The sequence below is a fragment of the Ailuropoda melanoleuca genome, chromosome 12, assembly GCF_002007445.2.
Source record: "Ailuropoda melanoleuca isolate Jingjing chromosome 12, ASM200744v2, whole genome shotgun sequence".
Taxonomy (NCBI): domain Eukaryota; kingdom Metazoa; phylum Chordata; class Mammalia; order Carnivora; family Ursidae; genus Ailuropoda; species Ailuropoda melanoleuca.
This window is the reverse complement of record NC_048229.1, coordinates 81,643,368-81,655,559: the sequence shown is the minus strand read 5'-3', so window position 1 is coordinate 81,655,559 and position 12,192 is coordinate 81,643,368. Positions and strand designations below refer to the sequence as shown.

General features: G+C 55.0%; 1 protein-coding gene across 1 annotated transcript in view; it reads right to left on the bottom strand.

Annotated features, from left to right (window-relative positions):
• Positions 1–3,433: 3,433 nt before the first annotated feature.
• Positions 3,434–12,192, bottom strand: part of LOC100468119 (tubulin beta-3 chain) — a 14,816-nt gene continuing 6,057 nt past the window's right edge. Inside the window, exons 3-6 of the mRNA XM_034639053.1 lie at positions 8,124–8,160; positions 6,227–6,335; positions 5,586–5,696; positions 3,434–4,845 (exon numbers count right to left, since the gene is read on the bottom strand). Coding sequence (XP_034494944.1) covers positions 3,770–4,845; positions 5,586–5,696; positions 6,227–6,335; positions 8,124–8,160 — 1,333 coding nt within the window. The 3' untranslated portion in view covers positions 3,434–3,769. The remainder of the gene's footprint in view (positions 4,846–5,585; positions 5,697–6,226; positions 6,336–8,123; positions 8,161–12,192) is intronic.

Below are 12,192 nucleotides of genomic sequence, written 5' to 3'. Positions count from 1 at the left end.
GTTTGTTTCCATATCCTGGCTATTGTGAATAGTGCTTCAAGGAACATGGGAGTGCTAATATCTCTTTGAGATTGTGATGTCTGTTATTTTATTTTTTATTATTTTTTTAAGATTTTATTTGTTTATTTGACAGAGAGAGAGCACAAGCAGGGGGAGCAGCAGGCAGAGGAAGAGGGAGAATCAGGCTCCTCGCTGAGCAGGGAACCTGACGTGGGGCTCAATCCCATGACCCTGAGATCATGACCTGAGCCAAAGGCAGACTCTTAACTGATTGAGCCATCCAGGCGCCCCTGATGTCAATTATTTTAGATAAATACCCAGAAGGGGGATTGTTGAATCATATGATAGCTCTATTTTTAATTTTTTGAGTAACCTCCATACTGTTCTCCCCAGTGACTGCACCATTTTTCGTTCCCGTAAACAATGTGCAAATGTTCCAGCTTTCTCCACGTCGTTACCAACACTTGTTGTCTTTTGTTTTTCTGGTAACAGCCACCCTAACAGGTACGACATGGTGTTTCATTGTGGTTTTGATTTGCATTTCCCCTGATGATGAGTAACACTGAACATGTTTTTTAAAAGTGCGTTTGTTTTGTTTGTTTAAGTAATCTCTACACCCAGAGTGGGGCTCAAACTCAAAACCCCAAGAGGTGGTGGAATGGTGACGATTCAGCCCCCAACCTCGTCCATTCAAACTGTCGCCCTACCACTGGCAGCTGGGCACCCTGGGGCAGTTTCATTTGTCTCTTGCCTCAGTTTCTTCATCTGTAAGCACCTGCTTCCTAGGGTCACATAAGGACCAAGCAAGTGGGTGAAGAGCTCGAGACCACCTGGCCCCCAGAAAAGGCCAGCTGCAGGGCTGCTGGGGGACCCTAGCCTAGGATTACTGGATTTAGCAACAGACACATAATTGCTTACTATAATCGTGCCCCCAAGTGGGGCATTATTTGTCGTTTATCTGAACTTCCAATTTAACTGGACACCCTGTCTTTGCTCTGGCAGCCCTACCCGAGGATGAAGTCATTTCTGAGCCCCTGAGCACTGCTTGCAGGGGACCAGGCAGAGGGTCAGGAAGGGGTGAGGCCTCTCCCTTATGAAGGCTGGGAGTGTGCCCAGGTCTGGACACCCCTGGCCCTTCACCTAGGCTGGAATGGACAGGTGGAGCTGAGGGCAGAGCAGCCAATGAAGGGGCTGTCCCGAACACCAGCCAAAAGAGTTGTCCACACTGGGTGGTGCTGGGCCAATCGGAGCCCTGTGAAGAGGTTCAAACAAGACTGAGCAGCCACTGAGCTGGCCTCTCCTATACCCTCATTCCCATGCGTCTCTGCAAACAAATTCCCTTTATGAATAATAACAGATACATTTAAGAGCACACATTTTTGGCCTTTATTATGGGTCACATGCTGTTCTAGCCACTCCCATGTGTATTTCTATTTCCAGTTAATGCATAACAAACCACTCTGAAACTCAGTGGCATAAAGCAGCAGCCCTTTCATTATGCTTAGGGATACTGTGGATCAGGAACCCATGTAGAGCACAGGGCTGACTTGGGTCTGTCCCTCCGATGTCTGAGATGGAGGGAATGAGGAGTGAAGATACAATGGTGGGAAACAGGACAGACCTAAGTCACTCCTCATAAGAAAGTAAAGCTGGAGGCTCATGGGAAAAAACAGCTGGCAGAGAAGGAGTAGGCTGGGAAGGAAAGCAGGAGGCCCCAGCTACAGAAGAACTATGGGGAGCAGCGGAGATGAGCTGGGGGCTGGAGGTGCTGGGATCTCACCCGTTCACTTCCCCACATCCCCACCAGCACAGTCCCCAGCAAAATGCACACCACACGTTTGTATTAAGTTGGCTTAAGGGCCTGGGGAGGAGGAAAGAGGGGATTGACCTGACAGCCAACTCCACAAAGGCAGGGTGGCCCAGGGAGGCCAGGCTCATCTGAGTTCTGGTGGGTGCCAGTCCTCAGGAGCAAAGTACAGTTTTTGGTTATTTTCAGCCAAACGGAGAGGTGCATAGCCATGGGCCAGACACGTGGCTCTGCCACTTGCCAGCTGACAAATGCCCTCACTTTTCTGAGCCTTCGTTTCTTTGCCTGGAAGATGTGTACCTCGCAGCACCATTGTGAAGGTTAAGCGAGGTATCTGTGTTGAGCTCTCAGGAGAAGGCCCAGTAAGACAATGGACATGGGGCCCAGTAGGAGCGTCTGTGAATGTCCGGGGCCAGATGGACTTTTTCAACACTGTGCAGGTGTCTCAACTCTTTTTGGGCCCAGAAGCCTTGAGAACCTGAGCTGTGGACACCACTCCCCGCCACTGTGTGGGGGACGGCAACCCTGTGAGGCCCTGGTGGATGTAGGGACCTCTGCTATAATCTAACCCTTTCTTGGTGGTGAGGACCCAGCTGCTACAGCCCAGAGCAGGGCGCAAATTCCCTCTCACCATGTGGCCTCATCAGTCACAGACACTGTGGCCCCGCCACTGCATGTGTGGGGTGGGGGGACACAGCGTTTAAGGTGGGGACCAAGTGTGAGCAGGCACAGAGTGGGCGCCCAGAAGGCTCGGCTTTTAGAATATGCTTCTCCACGGCTCAGGGGGCTCCAGAGACCCAAAGCCCAGCCTGTGTCAGCGCGAGAGCCCGAGACTTGGACCTTTTTGGAGACTTCAGCGTCCCAGTCTACGTCAGGGCCAGGGGTCTCCTTGGCTTTCCTTCTTCTGCACAGATATCTACACAGAAGGGCCAGGCACCAGGGTGCTGCCTGCACTGAAGCCACTTTGATGTCCAGGGTGGAGCTAGGCGTGATGAAAGCCCTGGCTTCGAGGAATGGGGTGTGTGAAGGCTGAATGGAGAAGGTCTGGGCCCCAGTCTAGCTTTATCCACACTAGTGGTGGGCCCCTTCCAGGCACCCATGCAGTCAGACACAGGAATGCCACCAGGGGGCGCATGGGGCCAGCAAACGGCTCCCTACCAGGGTGTGCTGGGGTGTTCGTGGGTGCCGAGGCCACGGCTCACTAACCTCCACCAGGCCCTTCCCAAGGCCCAAGACCCAACTCTCCAACACTCCACCCTTTCCTCGAAGTGTTCAAGGTCCTCCCTTCCCACCCCCATTAGGGTTTCCAACTGCCTGCCAGAGGAAAGCTCTGGAGCGTGAGTCTCAGTGTGGCAGACGAGGGATAGTTCTCAAATCCAGGGTGAGCTGCACCTGTGGTTCCGGGATGAGGCTTCATCCAGGCGTGCCCCATTTCCACGACCCCACTTCCAGAAGCTCCCAGCAGCTGGGCCTTCAGAATCTACAGGCTTTATGCACAGGCCTTTGTCAGCCACCAGCCTCGGAGACAGTGACCCTTTCCCACCCTGGGCCTCCCTGTCTGCCCCTCCACACCCCTTTGGACCCAACTTTCTAGAATAAAAAGAAATATCCAGCACCAGGGAGAGATATCTGACAGCAATAAATTTATTAAGTATCCCCCCCCAAAATATAAACACAAACCAGTAAAAAAAATTAAAGTAAAAATAAAACAAAACAAACCATAAAACAGGCCTGGAGCTGACAATAAAGCAGACACAGAAGTTGACCTGACCTATGGTGGGAAGACGGGACTCATGTGGGGTGGGGATGCCGTAAATACTGGAGGACAAACACTCAGGAGCCCTAGGGTGCCGTGACCAGAGCTGGTGGGGACAAGGCTGGGGGTGGTGTCAGTGGCGGCATGGCTCTGGGGGACAGGCCTCTTGGCCACAGCCACAGCCTGGCTCCGCCCCTCCAGCTGCTTCATTTGGGGCCCTGAGCCTCGGACTCCTCCTCATCGTCTTCGTACATCTCGCCCTCCTCCTCGGCTGTGGCGTCCTGGTACTGCTGGTACTCGGACACCAGGTCGTTCATGTTGCTCTCGGCCTCGGTGAACTCCATCTCGTCCATGCCCTCGCCCGTGTACCAGTGCAGGAAGGCCTTGCGCCGGAACATGGCGGTAAACTGCTCCGAGATGCGCTTGAACAGCTCCTGGATGGCCGTGCTGTTGCCGATGAAGGTGGAGGACATCTTGAGCCCCCGGGGTGGGATGTCACACACGGCCACCTTCACGTTGTTGGGGATCCACTCCACGAAGTAGCTGCTGTTCTTGCTCTGGATGGCCAGCATCTGCTCGTCCACCTCCTTCATGGACATGCGCCCGCGGAAGACGGTGGCCACGGTCAGGTAGCGGCCGTGGCGGGGGTCACAGGCAGCCATCATGTTCTTGGCGTCGAACATCTGCTGGGTGAGCTCAGGCACCGTCAGGGCCCGGTACTGCTGGCTGCCCCTGGCGGTGAGCGGCGCGAAGCCGGGCATGAAGAAATGCAGGCGGGGGAAGGGCACCATGTTCACGGCCAGCTTGCGCAGGTCAGCATTGAGCTGGCCGGGGAAGCGGAGGGAAGTGGTGACGCCGCTCATGGTGGCCGACACCAGGTGGTTGAGGTCGCCGTAGGTGGGCGTGGCCAGCTTGAGGGTGCGGAAGCAGATGTCATACAAAGCCTCATTGTCGATGCAGTAGGTCTCGTCCGTGTTCTCCACCAGCTGGTGGATGGACAGCGTGGCATTGTAGGGCTCCACCACCGTGTCCGACACCTTGGGCGAGGGTACCACGCTGAAGGTGTTCATGATGCGGTCAGGGTACTCCTCACGCACCTTGCTGATGAGCAGTGTGCCCATCCCAGACCCTGTGCCCCCACCGAGAGAGTGGGTCAGCTGGAAGCCCTGCAGGCAGTCGCAATTCTCACACTCCTTCCGCACCACGTCCAGGACGGAGTCCACCAGCTCAGCGCCCTCAGTGTAGTGACCCTTGGCCCAGTTGTTGCCAGCCCCGCTCTGACCTGTGGGGGTGGGAGGGCAGCAGGAAGGGGACACAGACTAGTCAGACCTACGGTGCCTGCCTGAACATGCCATCCACAGAGCAACTGTGGAAGCTCTGTGCCTGTTTCCTCCCTGTGAAGTGGGGTGCCCACACTTTCTCACTCCCTCTATGGCCCTCCACACCAGCCATGCTGCATGCTGGGGACACCTGTGTTAAGGGCCTGGTGCCCAGTGTTAAGGGCTCTGGACAGGAATTGAGAACCTGGAGTGGCAGGTCCTGCTTTGCCTCCGTAGGGGGGTTCTGGGGGAGTCTCTCAGCCCTCCCCTCCAAGTTCTGGCTCGCCATGCTGGAGGTGTAAACTATAACCCCCAGAATTCCTTGCAGCTTAGGGTCTGAATGTGGATTGATACCCATCAATTGGGGTGCTGAGGTCCAGAAGACAGAAATGGGGTGAGGCACTCTTGATCACAGCAGTTCTGGATGTCCGTGAACTTGAGTCCTCTGGAGAAATGACTCCTGTCCTGCCAACTCTGTAACAGTCCTATAACTCAATTCTCTGTTTCACACATTGTTCTGCTTGCAATACACAAGTGGTTTCTATTCCCTGCCCAGAACCCTTTCTCTGGGCCTCTGTTGCCAAATGCAAAATGTGAAGGTCAGTTCTGTCCTGCTAAGGGGTGACTTTGCCCTGTTGTTTCTGCTGACCTGGATTTGCCTATGATGGTGTCTGCCTCAGAGTGTGGGACAAGGGAAACTTACCGAAGATGAAGTTGTCAGGCCTGAAAAGATGCCCAAAGGCCCCAGACCGGACGCTGTCCATGGTTCCAGGCTCAAGGTCCACCAGAATGGCCCGAGGCACGTACTTATGAGCTGAGGGGAAAGGGGTGGGTTATGTGGGTCACAGAGGGTCAGGGGTTCCTCCTGCCCTCTGAATCCTGCCCTGGCCTGCCAGAGTCGTGGGGTCACCATAAGCGCTCAGACTGGGGTCAGAGAGGCTGGAACCATGTGTGAAATGGGGACCATGGTCAACACCCCCGATGGCCACGACCATGTGCTACATCCACGTGGACAGGTTAGTATTTCTCCAGTTCACTATGGACATCATGTTACACCAGTGGCTAAATGGCCCCTGCTCTAGACCCCGCCATGGGCTTCCTGAGGAGCCTCCAGGACCCTGCCCAGCCCTGTCCATCCCCTAGGTTATGCATGTGTCATGTGAGGGTTACACATATTTGAATCTCACTGGTGGCAGTCCCTAGGGCTCCTCATCTTTGTTTTGTGAGTCTTGGGTAACCCCTGCCAAACAGCCGACAGGAGGGCGGGGATGCTGAGACCCAGCCGTCAAGGAGCCCTTCCCTCCCTCCCCCCAGACCCAGCGTGGGGGCAGGGTGGGAGCTCACAGGAGGCTTCGTTGTAGTAGACACTGATACGCTCCAGCTGCAGGTCTGAGTCCCCCACGTAGTTGCCACTGGGGTCTATACCATGCTCGTCACTGATGACCTCCCAGAACTGCAGGGGAAAGAAGGGTCAGCCGCTGTTTACGACCCCCACCAGGCCCTTTCCCTCCCATGGACCCAGCCCTGGGTGTAAAATTAGGGGCCTGGACTCAAAGCTTGCACTAGCCCTTTTGAGTGACTTCAGAGAAGAGCTCCAAGCTCTGTCGTCTGTCAGAAAATCATCATAGTAAATACGCACATGGACTGTCTGTATGTTCATGGTGCCTGGTGCCCTCAGAGTGGCTCAGGGCTCAGCTGACACAGACCCAGGCTCCCCAGACTCTCCTCTGCACTTGCTAACCAGGAGTCTTGGACAGCCCACTCCTCCGTGAGGGGTCAGTAATAAACACCCTCTTGGGGCAGTTTTCTTTATTCTCTCTTTTCAGATGAAGGAACCAAGACACAGAGAAGGCAAAGAACGGCCTACAGAGACAGAGTCCAGGATTCACATGCCCTTTCGTGTCCCGGCAAAGGATGTCCAGAGACAGGGCCTGGCAGGGTCCCATATCTCATCAGCCTCAGCCAATGAGAACCACAGGGGCCCTGGCTGGGGCATGACTTGCCTGATTCACCCAGCCCGTCCGCGAAGAGCTGGCACGGCCCAGACTCCAAGAGTTCACTCTCTCCACTGCCTACTGTCACCCACCCTACCCCTCCCTGGACTGGAACCCATAGCGCTTCTCAAAATCTGCTCCCAGGGCACACAAGCACAGGTCTACATGCAGGAGCTGGACCACCTCTTCCTATCCCAAAGATTCTCTGTGCCTCAGGGTCCTCATCTGTTCAATAGGCCTGATGGTGAAAACAAGTCTTTGTGGGAATAAAGCGAGTTAATCGTGTGAAGCATGTGAATGCGTGCATGTATGTCAGCACACGAAGACACATCCCCTGGGTGAAGGGAAGGCTGCACAGAGCTTGGCCCTCACCCCAAGGACATTTCCAAGCTGCGTGGAGCACAGTGGCCCATGCAGGGAGGGTCATTAGTCACATGCAGTGTGACTTCCCAGTGCCCCAACCCTTTGCTCCTCAGGGCTGGAGTGATTTTCAGAAGATGAATGGTATGAAGGCCTCGAGAAATAACAGGCCTCTACATGTCAGTCATGTGCTGGTAAAAAGACAGCTCAGTGAAGAAAGCAGTTAGAACCCAGGTTGCACATATTTATGGAGACGTCTCTAACAGAGGCATCTGCCCCAGGGACCTGGACCTGGGAATGTGGGTCTGGGCTGGGGGAAAGGACTTCTCACTGTTTACCATTTGGCTCTTTTGGAATTGTCACATGTTAATTTCTAAACAACAACAAAAGATTAGTTAGAAAATATTTTTTAAAACTCTGATAATTAGGGGCACCTGGGTGGCTCAGTCCGTGAAGCGTCTGCCTTTGGCTCAGGTCATGATCCCAGGGTCCTGGGTTCAAGTCCCACATTGGGCTCCCTGCTCAGCGGGGAGCCTGCTTCTCCCTCTGTGTCTGACCTTCCCCCCTGCTGGTGCTTTCGCTTGCTCTCTCTGTCTCTCTCAAATGAATAAATAAGAAATATTTTTAAAAAGTAAATAAAAGATTAAAATTCTGATCATTACGAACAGTGTTATCATTATTATAAAATGCATAGAAAAGTCTTGGCAGTGCACCCAGAGAGGCTGTTACTGGAGGTCATCACTCAGAGAGGGTAGGGGCTGGATTTGCTCACTGTTTTGTCATTGTTAACTGTTCTTTTTACATTGTGTGTGTTAATTTTGTAATTAGAAAAAATAAACACAAGGAAATGTCACTGAGGCATTCGGGGCCTGATCAGAGCTTCCTACCACTGCTTGGGTGTCCATGACCTCCTCGGCCCAAGGCCTGCATGAAAGTGGGAGCCAGGGGCTTGGTCCCCAGAGCTCTGAGACACCCCAGCCCCTGCAGAGGAGTGATGAGCTGGAGACAGCAAGTGTGGGGCCAGGACGGATGGAGTCAGTCACCCTGCCATCAACACATCTACAGAGAGTTACTAAAAATGCATCTCTGGAAAACATGGTCCTTCAGGAGGTAATGGACCAGATCCCAGTACCAGTCCGTGTGTGCCACTGACTCCCTCACTTGCGACCTCAGTTTTCTCATCTGTAAAGTGGACACAATTATAGTACCCACATTAAGGGGTTAACACAAGGCCTGATGCATTCAGCAATGGTGGCTTCATTGAGTTAAAAGATTAGATGCTATTTTAAATCTCTAATACCATACGCACAGATAACAAATAAAAATAAAGGTTTGAAAATATGAATATACTTTGGGATACCGTGGAGCAGTAAAACATCATCACTGGTATGAGCACATCCCCGAGACACATCCTTGAGGAAAAAGCGCATTGCATGATGATATATAGAGTAAAAAGGGAACCTCAAAGGATGTTACATTTTTCTACAAAGATATATATAGGTGCACATGCAGAGACAACAGGCAGGAAGAATGGAAAACAAAATTATTCCCCCAGGAGAGCAGGACCTCGGGGCATGAGGTGGCTAAATGGGCACTTTGGCCTTATCTGCACTGTTTCAACTTTTTAGAAGAATATATTAATAATTGCTTTTGTAGGGGCACCTGGGTGGCACAGCGGTTAAGCGTCTGCCTTCGGCTCAGGGCGTGATCCCGGCGTTCTGGGATCGAGCCCCACGTCAGGCTCCTCCGCTATGAGCCTGCTTCTTCCTCTCCCACTCCCCCTGCCTGTGTTCCCTCTCTCTCTGGCTGTCTCTATCTCTGTCAAATAAATAAATAAAATCTTTAAAAAAAAATAATTGCTTTTGTAGTTAAAACTAATAAAAATGTGATTTAAAATAAGTATCTTGTCAGTAAAATATATTATGTAGTATTTAATCAATAATAAAATACAATTTTGTAAACTAAATAAGGAATAATTGTGACCATCACTACAGTTGAGAAAACTGCCAGATGGCGCGTGGACCCCAGGGTCCTGGCCGAGGCTCCTATTTCAGACTTCAGACCCCCGCGCCCTCGGCGCTGTCCGTGGTGCTGATCTCAGGCCGCAGCCCCGCTCCGGGGCCCGGGAGGCGTCGGCCAAGGCAAGTGGGGGCCAGCGGCTCCGCGGAGGGAGGGCTTGCCGACTCCTGGGCGTTAAACCTTTCAGGGCCTCGAAGCCTCTCCCCACCCCGAGCACAGCGAGCGCTACAGTGACCCATGTAGGAGGCGGGTTCAAGGAAACCAGGAAATCCCTCCCCCCATTGGCGGTCAGGGCCAGCGCCCGCCCCTCTGAGGCTCCGCCCAGCGGCCGAGGGAAAGGGGCGCAGACAAAGGCTCCTGAATGGCCCTGCGCCCCAGAGAAGGATGAGGTCCCGGATTCATCCGCCCGTTGTGTGGCGGCTGTGGGAGGGGGAGCGTCCCCGCCCATCCTAACGGATCCGTGCAGACCTAGATTCAAACCCCTGCCCTGTCCCTCTTGGGCGGTGCCTCAACTTCCCGGAGCGACCCCGGGGGAAGGACGATCTCGTATCTCACCGCATCTCTGTGAGGTGGTGTTCCTGAACACGGGGCCCACCGTTCAATACGCAGCGATCGTTGTCCCGAGTGTAATGCCGTCAAGCTACCACTCAGGAGAGGTGTCTCCCTTGGCCCCAATCGCCCTGACCTCTCTCCATGCCCCACAGCCAGGCCCATTGCTAGAACAGGGGCGGGGCCGAGCCAGGCACCTCTCCAGGGCGGGCAGGCAGGCAGGAGAGCAGCCGCCCTTGCCCACCCGTCAGCTGCTGCTGGTGATAGGAAGGAAAAGTTTGCTCACTCCCCTCGCCAAGGAGCCCACAGCCACGATGGGATCAGGAAACAGAAATGGCCAATGACCTGCCTGTCCACAGGGCAAATGGCAGCATCCGCTGGGCCCTCAAATTACCTACCTGGGGCCTGGCCCCGGGGGCTTGAGCCCTTTCTTTGAGTTTGGTCTCTGGAGACTTTCGAGGACAAGCAGGCCAGAAGGGAACTGCTCAACTGCTGTCATGGGTCACCAAAAAAGGCAGAGGTGGAAAAGAAAGAAACAATTCCTCTCCCCACAAAATCCACCTCTCTCTGGTTTGAATTGTTAGAAAGGATCAGATACTAATTTTTAAAACAACATAAAGTAAGAAAATCAACCCAAAAGGAATAAAAAATAATGAACAAATCCAGGAGGCCACATCTCTAAGAAGCAGGAAAAAATCTCAGTCAAGGACACTTGTCCAGCACTCAGGCTGCCGGCTCTGCCTTCCTCCCTCCCCCTCCTGCCACACCCCCCCTCCACCCCCAGCTATAGGGGTGGACCTGCCTTTGCTTGATAAGTGTCTGTCCCAGCCATAGAGGGGAGGGGTGCATAACCAGATCACCACTCCCCTAGGCTCAGGCAGAACTCAGGGTTGCCCTCCCTCCCCGCAGTGACCCCTGATCCTCTGAGGAGCAGATGTTCAGGGCAGGCCTGGCCCCTGTGACCACATTAATGAGCCCTCCGCCCCTCCCACCTGGCCAGGGCAGCTGTCAGTGACTGCCCCAGGAGTCCTGATTTGATTTGCCGCCACCATCCCCCAGGCCTCCCCCTCTCCCAGCTCCCTTCCTGGGGCAGGCACAGCTGTTTCTTTGGGTGATTTGGGAGTCTCCCTGGTACCACCCCTCCACCCCATCCAAGTCGCCTCCACCCTAGAGAAGAAGTTGCAATTTACATGTCAGCCACGAGGCTGCCCCAGCCCTGTTGTAATTAGCTTTTTGTTCTTGCCTGGTTTCCATGGCAACAGCCTCCAGAGGAACCCCTTCCTAGGCCCCTTCCCCTCCAAGACCGGTCTCCTCCCACTGCCTCCTTTGGGAAACCCGCCCTGCCCCACTCCCACCCTGGGTCCCTGGCCTTGGTCCTGACAAAGCCACCCCCCCACCCCCACCCAGTTCCCCTGTTTTGTTCTGTGGGGTGCCCCAGTGGATAGCCGGCCCCACCCACCTAGCCTGAGTCATGGGCTGGACGTCTGCAGGGACTGAGAGCCGGGGGACAGGGGTAGCATGGCTCTGTCTCTCACTTGCTGTGTGACCTTGGGCAAGGGACAGTCTCCCTGGACTTGGGGACGTGACACCTGTCTCCTAGGTTCCAGTGGGGATTATACCACCTCCTCTTCCCCTTAGTCCCAACATCTTCGAGATGGCTAACAATGGAGGGGAGGGGCCCGGTGGTGACGCAGCTCTCCATCCCAAGAGACGGGCTTTGTTCCTACGTTCCACCCCCAGACTCCACAGTTCCTGGGTGGGTGCTGTCCAAACCCACGGGAGGTTTGCCCAGGCTGGGCTAAGCTGAGGGAGAGTCCGGTCCTGGACCAAGGTCACCCCGAGTCTGGGCCCAACCCCTCCCCCAACAAAGGAATAGGGTGGGGTCAGGAAGCTGAGGGTGGTAACAGAGAGGCTGGGGGCATGGGGGTGACTATGGCCGCTTGCGGACCGCCTGCTCCTGGGGGAAGTGGGAGCAGGGCAGACAGAATCATTTCGGCTTTGAAGGGGACGCCCCACCCAAACCTGCCCACCCCACCCATCTGGCTCAAGGCGGAGTTGCGACCCCAAAGAAGAGGGCCACGCCCAGACAGTCCCCGCAGCTGCAGCCGTTGTGGATGGAGCCCAGCCGCCGACTTGCGGTGCGCTCCCGCACGCCTGAGGTAACCCGGCAGGGACAGAGAGAAGACGGTGTGGACGTGGCAGGGCAGGGATCCCGGTGCCCCGGCCGCCCGGCGCGGGGCCCGGCTCGTCCCTTTGTTCCTGGCTTCGCAGCGGCAAGTGCGGCTCGGGGTGCGGCGCCTCCCTGCTTCCCTCCCTCCGGGGCCCGGCTCTGGGTGGGGAGGCGGGTTGCGCGCCGGTGTCAGGGCCCGGCCTGGGCCGGGGCCGGGG